Below are 13,529 nucleotides of genomic sequence, written 5' to 3'. Positions count from 1 at the left end.
CCAGTAAATACAGTGAAGCTGAAGGCATACTTTCATCTGATTTGTAGCGGAAAAAGTATAAAGTAGCATAAATGTAAATCAAACTACAAGTGCATTATAATTCCTTGTAGGGGTTTAGTATTAAATCCCTTTCCATCACTGCAAATTTGACTTACTTTTAAATTTTCATGTTCATATGACAATTTGTGAGACCATGTAAGGGTTTGCATCAACATGTGACACATTCATGCCCCCTGATTGTTTGGTTAAATAAAACAAATTAAATATATTAGTAAATTAACGTTTCTAGGTCAAATTATTTGTACGACATGCATTTCCTAGCTGTTGGCCTCGTAGTAGTCCTTCATGCTTGATAAACTTTCAAAAGTACTTTTGTCCTAATCACTCGCCGTAGTTGGGGCATCGGCTGCAGTAGTTGTAAAGAGAGGTGGACCCTGGGTAGGGACAGACCCTCCTACACTACAACACAAAGTACTGCCAGAGGCTGCAAGTGTGGGTGAGTTCCTCTGTCTTTTCCAAATAAATATAAGGTGAACCTTATACAGGTATGTTAAACGTAGGATTTTTGTCGCTGTTATCGAGTTCTTAGTTTAAAAAAAACAAAGTTGCTAAGTTGTTGACAGTGACCGCTAGCAGCTAGCTGGTTTTAACTTTGAGCAGCAGCTAAAAATACTCTGGCGTGAGCTGAGGAGGAGCACAGCTGCACATTCAACTGGGAAACTAGAGTATCAGTTAGAAAATACTTTCAACGTTTATTAACTGTTATTACGTTTTGGAACTTAAAACTTGTTGAGCTCGACGCTAACGGGGGTTAACTGACGGTTTAGTACGTTTGTTATGTCTGACAGAATGACTGTAGTAATGTAAACCGTTGTGTTGTTGTCCCTCCCAGTTACCTTTCTATCTGTCTAGTCCGCGCATAAGCCTTTTAGCTGTTTCTGTAAAGCTGTTTAGCCTTTCGCTTGACTCAGACTACTGCTCGTCGTTTTTACGTGGTTTTCGACCTTTTTTCTTTGTTTCACTTGTTTGTTTCTAGATGCGACAGCGGACTGTGGCTAGCGGTAGCCGTTGTCATGTATTATCATCACATTCTTATAATACTTTAAACTAGGTTTCTCCAATCCAAACGTCATTGTAATTGATCTTCTGTCTGATATCCTGTCTAATCTGTTGTTTACAGTATTTAAAGATTCTGCTCTGATGCAGCTGGTTATGTAAACATAAAGATGTTTATTCAAACAGCTGATCAGGCCTCATTATTCTGTTGTTACTCCTTATCAGCTTTGTCAAACTTGCACAGCAAAGCATGAAATTTGCATCAGTTATTAAGCTTTCCACTTCATAATTTACTTTATAGATTGTGGGCCATTGTCAGCGACTTTCTATAAAGGTTCTTTCTTTATGGCAAAAAGTACAGTCAAGATTTTGATAACTTAAATTTACAGAGCAGTTTTGTTTCCTTCTTTTTTTTTTTCTTTTTTATTTAAAAAGGAAACTGATCCAATAACCATGATGTTGGATCAGTCAGCCAGCAACACTGAGAGACATGAAAAATAAATAATTGTTTTTAAATACATGCAAATGTGTTAGTCTGCCTGAAATAGTAAGAAATCCAAGTTCTCAAAGCCTGATTAACGCACACAGGGAATGTGGTTGGGAATCTTGCATGTATAAAATCAAAAGAGCATTGGTGCTCAGAAGTTCCATTTTTTGCATAGTTTTGGAAAAACAGGACAGTGTAAGTGTTTGTCTATACAGTTCACATACATATTTCCTTTTAGGGGTGCTTCTTTCTAGAAAAGGTACCATCAAGATTTTTTGTTGACATTGTTTCCTTCTAATTAAGATTTTTCTTTTGAATTAAATTATCATTTAAATATGGTTAAGCGTAATGGTTTTCTCAATAGTTTAATAATTAAAGCTGCTTCTGTTTACATATTTTTCTTTCATCAGATAGTTACATGTCTTTGAAAGCAGTTTGGTGCCAACCTTTGGTCATTTAAAGCATTTCCTGGCTGTTCTGCTGTTCTAATAAATGACTAGTTTTTATAACTGCAGCATAATCTGACCCACTTTAAGAAGCTAAAAGACAACATCTGTGTAGTGAATTCAGCAACAACTTGCATACAGTAATCTCCCACAGAGAAAATTAGAAGTAACAGATTTGTCTGGAAGTTTTTTTTACGGTCCTTCTGTGAAAGAGTACTCTGAGTGTACTTTGGTCAATAAATACATTTTTCTTCAGTGTATGTATTCTGGGTTAAGGGCAGTAGTCCAGTGGAATGACCAGGACAAACTAACTGTATCTTAACTCAGCTGTGCATGGAACCAGGTTGACTAACTAAAGCCTGGGGTGATAGAACTGTGTCATGAACCTATGAACCTATCTAAGTTTCTCTTCTGTTAAATCACTGCAGAAAGATTTTTTATATATATATATATATATATATATATATATATATATGAAATTGTGTTAATTGGGTCAATGAATGTTCCACCTATTATTTTCCCTAGTTTTTTCCATTTAATTTTTGTCCTATATGAATCACAGAAAAATAAAATCTTCCTTTTTTCTCCAACATCATACAGCTATGATATGAATTAAATTTAACATGCCATGCTTTGAAGGAATGTAGTATGGTGGATTTATAGCACAACTACTACAGCATGATGTGGTACAATAATCATATCTTGACTGTGTTGTTTAAATAATCTCTGAAATCCCAAATTCAATCCACAAAATAAAAATGGATTGTTCGTCCCAAGTTTCTTGTCTCTGAAAAACTATATTAACGTAAATTAAAGTTGTCTATTGTTTGTGTTCATACAATAAACACATTGTCCTCTTTTTTTTTTTTTTTTTTTGTGGCATAGTAAGTAGTGTGGCATCATGGGCAACACAAGTGACAGAGTATCAGGAGATCGCCATGGAGGCAAGACCCACCGCTCTGACAGCAGTGGGAGTCACAAAGACCAAGAACCCAGCAGCAAGATGGTAGATAGCACAGATGACCCCAACATCTTCAACACCCATGGAACTGAGTCCAAGGTATACACTTAAATGTACCAAGTTAAAACAAACTTAAAAGAAAATTATTTAAAAACATTTTCCAGATAAGATTCACATATTTATTTCTTTTAGACATCAGTAGACAAAGAATTTACCCCAGATCTGGATGACCTGGTTAAAACTGGTCCTCAGGCTCGACCCACTGTGATACGCTGGGCTGGAGGGGGGAAGGAAGTTTACATTGCTGGTTCTTTTAACAACTGGAACACAAAAATACCACTAAATAAAAGGTAAATCAGATGTCAGTATATTCCTTTTTTCAACCTCTCAGATGACTGGATCCTGTTATAGTTCTGTCTCTTCTAATACATGCTAACTGCAACCACAAGCTCCATTTGCATATTATCGTCTATTAACAAGTCCTGGTGTTACAGGAACACCAGGGAATTCTGATAATACTCTTTCTCTTCTCTCCATTCCCATTTAAAGCCATAACGACTTTGTAGCAATTCTGGACCTGCCTGAAGGGGAGCACCAGTACAAGTTTTTTGTAGATGGACAGTGGGTTCATGATCCCTCAGAGGTACAGCACTACTGCTTTTTATGCTCTTGTCATTTTCACTAACATGTAAATGGATTCTGAAAGTCATCACTTTATCAGTTATACTGCTACCTCTGCATTTTAAGTTTGGTTTGCAAAATCACAGAAATACTTGTAAACTGCAAATTTACCAGCCAAAAGTCACATTTTTTTCTACCATAAATGAATTGTGTGCATAATGCTTTATTTCACTAGAATTGAAAACCTCCAGTTGTTATTGTTTTGAGCCCAAGAGTAGCTATTATATGGGGAAGAAAAATGTTATTACAAGCCATACTTTACTATATTAAGCACATGATGGGTTGACAAACAAATCTTCATAATCACATCAGGGCAGTTGAATTTTAACCCAACACATTGTTCTCCACTCCAAAGGGGCTTGGCTTCTCTTGATGAGATATTTATGTTAAAACATAACATATTTAACTGCTTTGTATAATTATAGTAAATGAGCAGGGTGAGACATGCAGGCATCTGCTCTTGTTTTTATTTTGTGTTTCTTTTCTTTACGGATGAGACATTCATACCTTTTTAATTGTTCATGTTTGAGAAGCTGCTTGGAGTTATTGTGTAAAGGGGTGTCTAATGCCTGTCTGCACCATTCACTCTGTGTATACCTTCATTTTAACTAAAACATACAATCAAATCTGATGAACACTGTGTGGTAAAATTTAGACTTGTAAACTTATCCTAACAACACTTTAAAGGAGACATATTTGCATTTTGGACACTCACTGTGTGAAAACATCACTGAGCTGTTATCAGAACTTCTCTTCAACCTGCTGCTACACTTGCTAGTACTGCAAATGATTTATCATAGTCTCTGGGATCATTGCTCTTGTTTGTAGCCGGTGGTAACCAGTCAGCTTGGCACCATCAACAACCTAATCCAGGTGAAGAAGTCAGACTTTGAGGTGTTTGATGCCCTGCAAGTCGACTCTCTGGAATGCTCCGACACATCAGGTCAGTCTGCATTTAACTTTTAGTATTCTGTTTTTATTTAGTTGTGTAGATGCCGTCATGCTTCAGGCATGATTCTAACTAGTAAAATCTCTCTCTCTCTATCAGTTGTGTAATTATGACTGTTGCATCTTAACAGATCTGTCCAGCTCCCCTCCTGGTCCATACGGCCAGGAGCAGTACATCTTCAGGCCCGAAGAGCACTTCAAAGCCCCGCCAATACTGCCACCTCACCTGCTTCAAGTAATCCTTAACAAAGACACCAATATATCCGTAAGTTTATCCAGTGGAGTATTTTTACTTTCTTATCATGCTGTGCATCACCAGTGTTGTTATTTATGATCTTTTTTTTTTTTTTCTTTTACTCTGGCTCAGTGTGATCCTGCCCTGCTGCCTGAACCCAACCACGTCATGCTAAATCACCTTTATGCTCTTTCAATCAAGGTCGGTGCATCAGCAGCAGAAATCTGTTGTTGACTTTCTTGTTGGAACATGAAATATCGCTCACTTCGATCTTTGTTGCCCTAAATTTCTTTCTTATCAGTTTTATTTTTTTTTTTTTTTGTTTTTGTTTTTTGGTGATTCTGTTGAAGATATTTGGATCGTTATTTATATCTGAGCACCATTTTTCTGTCTCTGTTGATGTTTCTTAGGGTGTGGATGTTTTTACAGCACTCTCTTTTTCTCTTTGTGTGTAGGATGGAGTTATGGTGCTGAGTGCTACTCACAGATACAAGAAGAAATACGTCACTTCTCTGCTTTACAAGCCGATCTAAACCTCCACTCAGACGCTCCATGGTTCTTGCAGAGAGCAGCATGTTTGTACTTGGCCATTTTTTTTTTTGTGGGGGAGGTTGGCTTTCCATCACATTTAGCTGAAACTTCCACAGAAACAGGTTTACAGGACTGGGAGGTTCTGAGTGCAGTTGCAGTTCGGTCTATATAGGGATGGAGGTTGTGTGTGTGGATGTGTTGGGTTAAAGGGAGATAATAACCGTACTGTGACTTTTACCAGTGACAAAGAAGACTTGACTAAATCACTGTGTTAATGTTACAAAGACAGAAAGAGATTGTTTTTAGAGGAGGGATGTCCATGTCCTATGTGATCTTGTCAGGTAGAGGATGTGTGACGGATCACGGGATTCTGAATGTTACTGGTTTGGTTCAGCAGTTAAGTTTGAAGAACTGTTGTCATGATGTCCTTCATCTGATTCTGTTAGGGTTTTAACATATTTGCTTGAATGCATGCAAAATATGAAAGAGACGTGACTCTTAGCTACAGACTGTGTTTTTTTTTGTTTTTTTTTTTATATACCTGAAGTGCAATAATGTGCCGTAAAACAATTCTGAATTCTGTTTGTAGATCCACATGGACGATCTCCTGCTCTTGTTTAGGAAGTAGCAGTGAACAACATAATAGAGAGCTATTAGTGTTTCACTCTTTTGTAAAGATTAGGATCTCACTTTCAACGTCCCAGGTGGGGAAGTTGGTCAGAAGTCTGTGTTGAGTTTCTGTTGTTGCCTTTATCCTGATGTAGGTTTGCGCGCACTTTACCATCCTGTGAGCAGGAGTGTTGATGTAAGCTTTTAACTATGCAGCAAAATGCTCTCGTACTGTAGCTTCTCAGATCTAATTTGCATCTTCTTAAGATTTGGAAACTTGCTGTGTTCTACATAGGCGTGTGCATCAGTTTTATTTATCAAACATGAATGCACTGTATCGATGTGTTACATGTAAGGTCATACACAGAGGCCTGCACACACAAATGGTTTCAGTAGCCTGCTTGGTTTTGAACGTCTGCAGCTCGTGTGAATACAAAAACATTCAGACACTGAAGCAAAGAGTGATCCTCAAGACTTGAATTAACAGGGCTATGATGAACAGTTGCCATGAATTAAAATGCTGTACAGTTTGCTCACGTGTGTGTTCATAAAAGTAAGCTAATGTGTAATATTTTGGAACGGTGGTTCTTGTACTGTTTGTTTGCACATAAATGCTCCCATTTGTTAAACTTGTATAAAAAAAATTGCTTGTCATAAATCCTGTAGTTGTTTGACTAGATGCTCTAAAACCATTTTGTGAATGTGGAGTCTGGCTGAAGTTTTGTTCAAAGAGTTTTTAAGACTTAAAAATTTGTTAAAGGAGTATGGACATTGAGTTTTAAAGCTAAAACCAAAACTTGAATTTTGCAGCTGTTTCATGAATGTTTTAAAATGTTTTGCAGAAGCAGTGTGAGGATCCGCTGCACATGTTTTACTTGTTTGCAAATAAAGACGGGACATAATGGTCCAATCTTTAGTCTGTCATCCTTTTTTTTTCTTTTTTTTTTTTTTAGTCTTTAGAGCCTTAAGGAGCATCTTTGTAAAAGAAACTCCCAAAATCGACTCACTGAGGTTGTCTTCCTCTGTTAATCAGACAAATTGCACAATTGAGAAATGGTCTTGTAGCAGGACACTGTGGTGCTACAAGCTCTCTGTGGGATTAATGTTGTATTTTTGTCAGACACTTTAGAGGCTTTCACGCCTCACTTAATGCTGTCTTACTGCGGCTTTAATGCTTTACAATCATATCAACAGCTGAAAATGTTATATTTGGATTTTTTTGTGTTTTTTTTTTTTAACTTCTGTTTGTTGTAGTGATTTGGGAGCATGGCTCAGGTCGTTGTACTCGTGCTGTGATAGAAAGGTGGAAATGTCACAAGCAGAAGTCAGTGGGAATCCAAATCCAGAACAAATTACAACCATGATAGTATATTGATCAGAAGCAAAACCCCCAGAACTTTTGAAGTGTTTTATTAATTCTTTGTTAAAATCCTTCATTTCTAATACTTTTGCCAAAAAAACACACCAGTTCAGAGACAGGATCCTTATGAGTCCTGAATCGGCTTTCTAGTTAATTATGCACAAACTCAAAGAAAAGCTGTACCAGTCAGAAAGCATTATATACATATGCAACTCAGTACCAATAGTACATCATTTCAAACCACTGCTCGATTCCCTTCTTAACAACAAATGGCTAAAAGCTTTAGCTTATGCTTTAACAAGGTGCTGTGGATCCAGTATTTCACAACCATTTCAGAAGCTGGCTTTTTCTTTGTCTATAAACAATACACAAATCTTCAAAACGTGTCCCTTTAACTTCTTACCCTCCTCCAAATACTTGGCAATATTTGTCCTCAAGCGCAAACAAAACCTAATTTGGCAGAACTGAGATACTTGTTCAAGGCCATTTCTACTACTGAGAGCAGACTGAAGAAGCTCTCAGGCTAAAGGCAAGCGAAGCAACGTTTATTAACTTTTTGTTATAGGTGATCAGTGTCTTTAATATCATGAAGGCATAGTTTGGGATTACTTATCAAATGCAGCCTGACTATTTGTTTCAAGGTGGTATAACGCTCTAACACACACTGCATATGAGTCATACACTCAAGCAGTTGAGAATAGCAAAACATACATATACTGTAATAATGATGTTTAACATCAAAATTAAATACATCAAGCTATTGCACAGCTACCCAGATAATCAACTTTGCAAAAAGCAAATGTTGGATGTTCTCACTCACACACACACACGTATGCATGCACACAAACACACGCTTGTAAATTTCATACAGAAAAGCTAATTATTTACAGCACTGAATAGCAAATGTACAGCAAGAAAAACAAAACAAACTAAGTGTAAAGGTAAACAGTTCTAGGTGAAGAAATTGTAGAACAATGACCGAATCAGCAGACTGCCAAAGCTTGTATCTGTCAGAATTTAATCTACTTTGCCATCACCATGGGAATAAAACAGCGGCCTGAACCAGGAAAAATAACGTTAAGATAAAACATATGGTCTTCTAATTAAAAAAAAAGAAATAAATACTTTATCGAATTTTGGTCCAACAAAAAGGAGTTAATCTCTTTTGCACAGTTCTAGCTGAACTGAACAATCTGTCTAACAGTTATCATCTCTGTGGTTCTAAAGGCCCTCAAAAAGAGACATCTTGATAACCGAACTGGGTTTTATCATTCACATGGTTAAGGCAAGTCAGACTGAAAGAGTTTGAAGGTCAAACTTTGGCAAGTAACACCATTTCTCAGTAACACTGCTTTGTAATGCATCAACACACAAGAAAAAGTAACAATCATGACACTAGTTGTGTCCAAAATGTGACTATGAGAGTACAATAATAATCCAGTGTTAGGCAAAGAAAAAATAAACCAGTGCAGCATAATTCCAGAAGAAACATTATTGCACATGCTCATATGAGAACTCCTACAGAGGAGTGATTACGCGTGTTTAGCCTGGTTCATTTCGAGTACATTAAGCTCTTTTTTTTTCTTCTTGTTACAGACATAGTTCAGTGTACATCAAGCTTAATCTAATGACCCCAGCTCCTCTGTCTGATCTGTTATTTTAATTTTTATTTTGCAGCTTGTTGCCAATAAAACACCTTTGGGACGGTTCTCTGGCTAATGGCAGACATTCATAAGCTTCCTCCACAAACACAGATGCAGCTAGAACACAACCTACCTACACTACATTCTCCCATCTTGTGTTAGAATATACTGTAGGTGTCTTTTTTTTTTTTTTTTTGCATTGCATTTGCAAAAAGATGTCCTTGTTATTAAAAGTGCCACAAAGCGTAAACTTGCATTTCTGTGGCAGTTGTAGGTGAGGCTGTCTTGTCTTTGAGTGAGCTATGTTCAATCACACACAAGTAAATATACTATTTAATGTGTATGTGTGTGTACATGTGTGCAGAATTCCTCCCACAAGCCATTTTAAACATGCACAAACCTCATTTCTGTCTACAGGCTGTCTGGCTATGAGGGGATGCTCTTAAATGCAGATAAGAGGGGGTTTTATTGAAACTTGATCCAATCTTTGACTCTCTTTAAAACATGAAGTATTATTCATAAAAGACCAGAATGTTTCTTTAATACTCCCTCTGATCTGGTAAAAAACCACATGAATCTTAGATCAGTGGTTAAAAGCATCTTCAGCCAGTTCCATCAGAAGGACTCACGTCACTGAAACCACCAGAGGCACATCTCAATCAGCCTTCTGTCACACACACACGACAAGGCAAACTTCTGACTGTATCACTCAAAGAAGAATAAATGTGATGGAGGGTATTGTTACAAACAGGCGAGAGGGTGTAGGAGGTTAGATAAGGCTCATGGTGCAGATTATACTGCGCATATTTTGCCCGAAGGAGGAAAGAATGGAAGTCCTCTCATGGCTGGACAGAGGAGGGTTGGATGGGAGAGGGCAGGCTGGTGTGTGGGTCAAGAGGAAGGAAAGTGGCTGTTTTTAGCATAGAGGTCAGAAGTGGTAGCACTGAGTCTGGTTTCTTTAAAAGTCTAAAGCAGGCAATGGCTGCTGCGCTTCCTCGCTACTGGACGCTGATTGGCTGCTGCCCCGGCAACTGAAGAAGCACAGCTGGTCTTTAGGACACTGTGATGAGTAGGCCACTCTCTGGCAACACCTCCTGGGTCTTCAGCTGGGAAAGGGGGAAAAGGGAGAGTATTACATTCCTTACAAAGACAGTTTAAACTGGTTAAGGTGAAATTTTAAAGGAGTACTCTGACATTTTGGATAGTGCACAAGGTTACTTTCTTATGAAGAGTTAAATGAGATAAGAGTCCACATTTCTAAGCTGCAGGCAGTACCCTCCTTTAATCCTTAAGGTTTACTTTTTACAAGATGATTTATGTACTTTCCCCTAGAAACAAGCTCTTTTTTTGTAACCACCAAAGCTCAGGTTTCAAATTGTTTCAACTTCATATTATTCAACTTTCAGATAGCTTTGCTGTAGTTATTTATATTATCATCTGCTTCAGGTATTGCACGCCCATGAATAACAGACAGCACAACTCACAAAACACTAGGAACTTCCTGAAAGGCTTCCAGAAGTGAGCCAATCAGAGCAAAGATGGCATTTACGAAGGTGAGATTTAAAAAGGCTTAGCTAAAACTGAATGTTTCAGACAGGGGCCTGCAGAAAGGGCAAAACTAATAATATACCATACACTGACACTCGAAATAAGCCCAAGAATATGAATATATGAAGCTGAGAAAAAGAGATCTCCTTTAAATATGTGAGTAATAATTAACTGCAGCATAATATCAGAAGACGCTAAATTATTACTGGACAAGTCTGACTGAGGCAGAGATTTGCCGTTTCCAGTCTTTCTACAATGCTGGACTAATTATCTTCTGATTCAGACAGTAATAAGCGCAATTCATCTCCTCATATAACTCTCAGAAACAAAGCACGTGCATGTATTTCCCAAAATGCCACATTACTCATTTAAAATCAAGAGACAGCAAGGAATGGTTTGCTGTGTAAAATGTTAGCTGTGATAAATCTGACTGCAGATGATGGGCTGAGAATGAAGGATCGTTCAGTAAGCAGTGTTGGTAAACAACTCCACACAGACACACAACACTCACTTGCAGTGTTTTTGCTGTGTCTTATGGCGTGCATAAATCCAGATGTTTGTGTTAGCGGTCAAAAACTTTCTAAGGTTCGTCACTGACACTGATATCACAAACAGAGGCGATACTCTTGAAAAATGTTGGCACTCATTATGGGGATCTGAAGCTATAAATAGACTCTTCTTTAATCACAGGCAGAGTGTGTGTGAATGTGGCTTACACAACTTTTAAAACCACCGTTAAACCATTTTAACTCAACACAGTTACTTTCCTGATGTTTTGTAGTTTCAGAGAGATAATGTATCAGATGAATACACATCCTGTGGTTATGGCAGTGTGTGGAAAACAATGTGTCAACAGCACTTAATAAGCATGTGTTGTGTCCAGTAATTGTGGGTTCAGTTTGTTTTGTATTCAGACCAGAACTGTGTCATGCCATCACCTCTATTATCTAGTTTTTTTTCTCCAAAGCAAACATATGTGGAGTAAAAGTAAAGGTGGATGCTGCTGTTAGATGGTAAAGCAGTTATGCCAGTCAGATTAGAAAAAACAGGTAAAAGCTGTCCCACTTCCCATCATAATTATTATTACCTCTGCCAAGGCAGAGGTTACGTTTTTGGCAGTGTACGTCTGTCTGTCTGTTAGCAACATAGCTCGGTAAGTTATGGACTAATTTTGGTTAAATTTTCAGTAAATGACAGAAATGGAAAGAGGAACAAGTCCTTTTATTTTGGGGGTGATCCAGATCACCGTCTGGATCCAGGAATGTTTTTGTAAGGATTCTTTACTTTTTGGAAAAAGGGATCATTTGCCAATAAAGCTTCTAACTCATCAGATAATACCCAAAACCATTGTCTATGTTAGAAAGCTGACATTGTTTGACCTGGATCATGTTGATATTCTGGATCTGGTGATCCAGAAGATTCAAAATGGACTGTTGGGCCTTTTGGGGTTGTTATCAGGTAAGTGACTCTGTGGCTTGGTGGAGGTCTGTGCTCTCTGAGTGCTTCTAGTTTTGTATACCGTTTCTACTACTAGAAAAACAACACTTTAAAATTTAACATAGAAGCACCTGCGGGACAACTTCTACCTATTTCCCAGAACACAAGATGTCAGACAATTACCAGCACAAGGAGAGGAAGAGGAGGAGCTTAGAGAGGAAAGTCTCAGCTCATTCTTCTGGATATTTTAAAGGTAAGGAGGAGGAGAGACAAATTTAGGATGAATGAACAAGTAAGACAGAGAAGTGATGAATTTACAACATAAGCTTCAGACACTTGACATTGTTTGAACCAGACACATTAATGTGGGCTATGTACACAGATAACCTAACAACATCTCAGGATATAACTGAGGGTGATGCGAAGCAGTGTTTTTTTTTAAATACCTCTAAATTTGTTCTTGCTTTCCTCAGCACATCACGGGTCCTTGATACTGAAAAGACAAGAAACAAAAGGCTTGTTATTGCATCACTAAAAAGTATTAATAAAAACACATTCCTTTGCAGCTTATTTCTTGCTTGTGGACCTTACCTTGGATTTAAAATATATTTTCTGTGTGCATGTGAGTTAAACTTGAGGAATACCAAATCCCTCCTAGTCTATTTTTTCTGTCAAATCCAAATTGGAATTTCTCTTCGTTTTCATGACAGAACATGCTGTTTTCCTGCTGAAGAAGCTTCCATAACTCATAGCTTGTTAGGTCTTCGGTTTTAACCTCACCTGTCCCACATTTTTTGTGCCAATCTCTCACACACTTGTGCACATGAACACTCACACTGGTTGACGATGAAGTGCTCCATAGACTCCTTGGTGCGACTGGTGCTCCTTAATCTTTGTATCGTCCCCTTAAGAACCTCTTCCTGCTCAGATATACGGAGCTTCAGGGACAAGATCTCCTCCTGCATACACTGCTCCTATTCACATGCACACACACACATTTATTAAAACTTAATAAACTCTATAAAGTCATAAGATATAGTCATTTGCTCTTCAAACCTTTTTGAGGTTTTGGATGGAAGGATCAGTGCTAGGAAGAGCTGCTCTCCAAAACATCTTCAGCAGAGACATTGCCTCCTCCAAGATCTGCCTCAGAGTCTTTGTGTTGGACAGAAGACTCTTCACATGAACATAATCCAAAACCTGCAAGCAGAGCTCAATTATATGTACTCAAGAGTCAATACTATGGTTGTTATTTGTTAGTGTTGGCAACTATTTGGACGGTGGAAACGAACCAGCTCGCTGCTCTGTTTCTGGCTGCCCTCCTGCAGAGACGGACCGACCCAAGCCTGCAGAGTTGTTTCCATGCGCTGGATGAGGCTCCGGCCTTCTAGGACTTGCTGTTGCAGAGCACTGAAGTCATCCACGTGACCAATAGCATGGCGGCCGTTACGGTTTGCAAATGAGCCATCAGGTGCCTCCCCCTCCAGTTCAGAGTGGGGGTCAAGAGGGTCTGCCGGAATTAACAGAGCTTGAATTTATTTTGGAAGGACTTTTGACTGGCATGAATAAATTTTTTCTGATGCAAAA

At 38.2% G+C, this 13,529-nt stretch overlaps 2 protein-coding genes across 14 annotated transcripts in view; one reads left to right on the top strand and one right to left on the bottom strand.

Annotated features, from left to right (window-relative positions):
• Nucleotides 1-395: 395 nt before the first annotated feature.
• prkab2 (protein kinase, AMP-activated, beta 2 non-catalytic subunit) lies at nucleotides 396-6,870 on the top strand. 3 transcript variants are annotated; one of them, XM_041991815.1, is made up of 8 exons: nucleotides 396-496; nucleotides 2,875-3,049; nucleotides 3,143-3,300; nucleotides 3,500-3,593; nucleotides 4,460-4,574; nucleotides 4,711-4,844; nucleotides 4,947-5,015; nucleotides 5,270-6,870. In XM_041991815.1, exons 2-8 carry the CDS (start codon nucleotides 2,891-2,893, stop codon nucleotides 5,345-5,347), a joined length of 807 nt encoding a protein of 268 aa, XP_041847749.1. In that variant the 5' UTR covers nucleotides 396-496; nucleotides 2,875-2,890; the 3' UTR covers nucleotides 5,348-6,870. The 3 variants fall into 3 exon arrangements, with proteins under 3 accessions (XP_041847749.1, XP_041847750.1, XP_041847748.1); XM_041991816.1 differs by having other exon boundaries at nucleotides 403-496; nucleotides 2,872-3,049; nucleotides 3,203-3,300; XM_041991814.1 differs by having other exon boundaries at nucleotides 403-496; nucleotides 2,872-3,049.
• A 478-nt stretch (nucleotides 6,871-7,348) lies between these two features.
• The window catches only part of LOC121644102 (myomegalin-like), a 43,632-nt gene continuing 37,451 nt past the window's right edge, over nucleotides 7,349-13,529 (bottom strand). For 10 of the 11 annotated variants that reach the window (XM_041991812.1, XM_041991803.1, XM_041991807.1 and 7 more), the window contains 6 exons: nucleotides 13,235-13,452; nucleotides 12,999-13,142; nucleotides 12,778-12,916; nucleotides 12,389-12,435; nucleotides 12,126-12,180; nucleotides 7,349-10,063 (listed from right to left, as the gene is read on the bottom strand). In XM_041991812.1, coding sequence (XP_041847746.1) covers nucleotides 9,924-10,063; nucleotides 12,126-12,180; nucleotides 12,389-12,435; nucleotides 12,778-12,916; nucleotides 12,999-13,142; nucleotides 13,235-13,452 — 743 coding nt within the window. In that variant the 3' untranslated portion in view covers nucleotides 7,349-9,923. The remainder of the gene's footprint in view (nucleotides 10,064-12,125; nucleotides 12,181-12,388; nucleotides 12,436-12,777; nucleotides 12,917-12,998; nucleotides 13,143-13,234; nucleotides 13,453-13,529) is intronic. The other variant, XM_041991809.1, reaches the window with a different exon arrangement.

The sequence above is a fragment of the Melanotaenia boesemani genome, chromosome 8 (genome assembly GCF_017639745.1).
Source record: "Melanotaenia boesemani isolate fMelBoe1 chromosome 8, fMelBoe1.pri, whole genome shotgun sequence".
Taxonomy (NCBI): Eukaryota; Metazoa; Chordata; class Actinopteri; order Atheriniformes; family Melanotaeniidae; genus Melanotaenia; species Melanotaenia boesemani.
The sequence above is the reverse complement of the archived record's forward strand: the minus strand, read 5'-3'. Positions and strand labels throughout refer to the sequence as shown.

Bases quoted from the DNA above. Each gene is read 5' to 3' on its own strand.
- prkab2 (XM_041991815.1), top strand. From the start codon at position 2,891: ATGGGCAACACAAGTGACAGAGTATCAGGAGATCGCCATGGAGGCAAG. The intron at 3,050-3,142 runs GTATACACTTAA...TATTTCTTTTAG, and splicing joins CCCATGGAACTGAGTCCAAG to ACATCAGTAGACAAAGAATT. The intron at 4,575-4,710 runs GTCAGTCTGCAT...GCATCTTAACAG, and splicing joins GGAATGCTCCGACACATCAG to ATCTGTCCAGCTCCCCTCCT.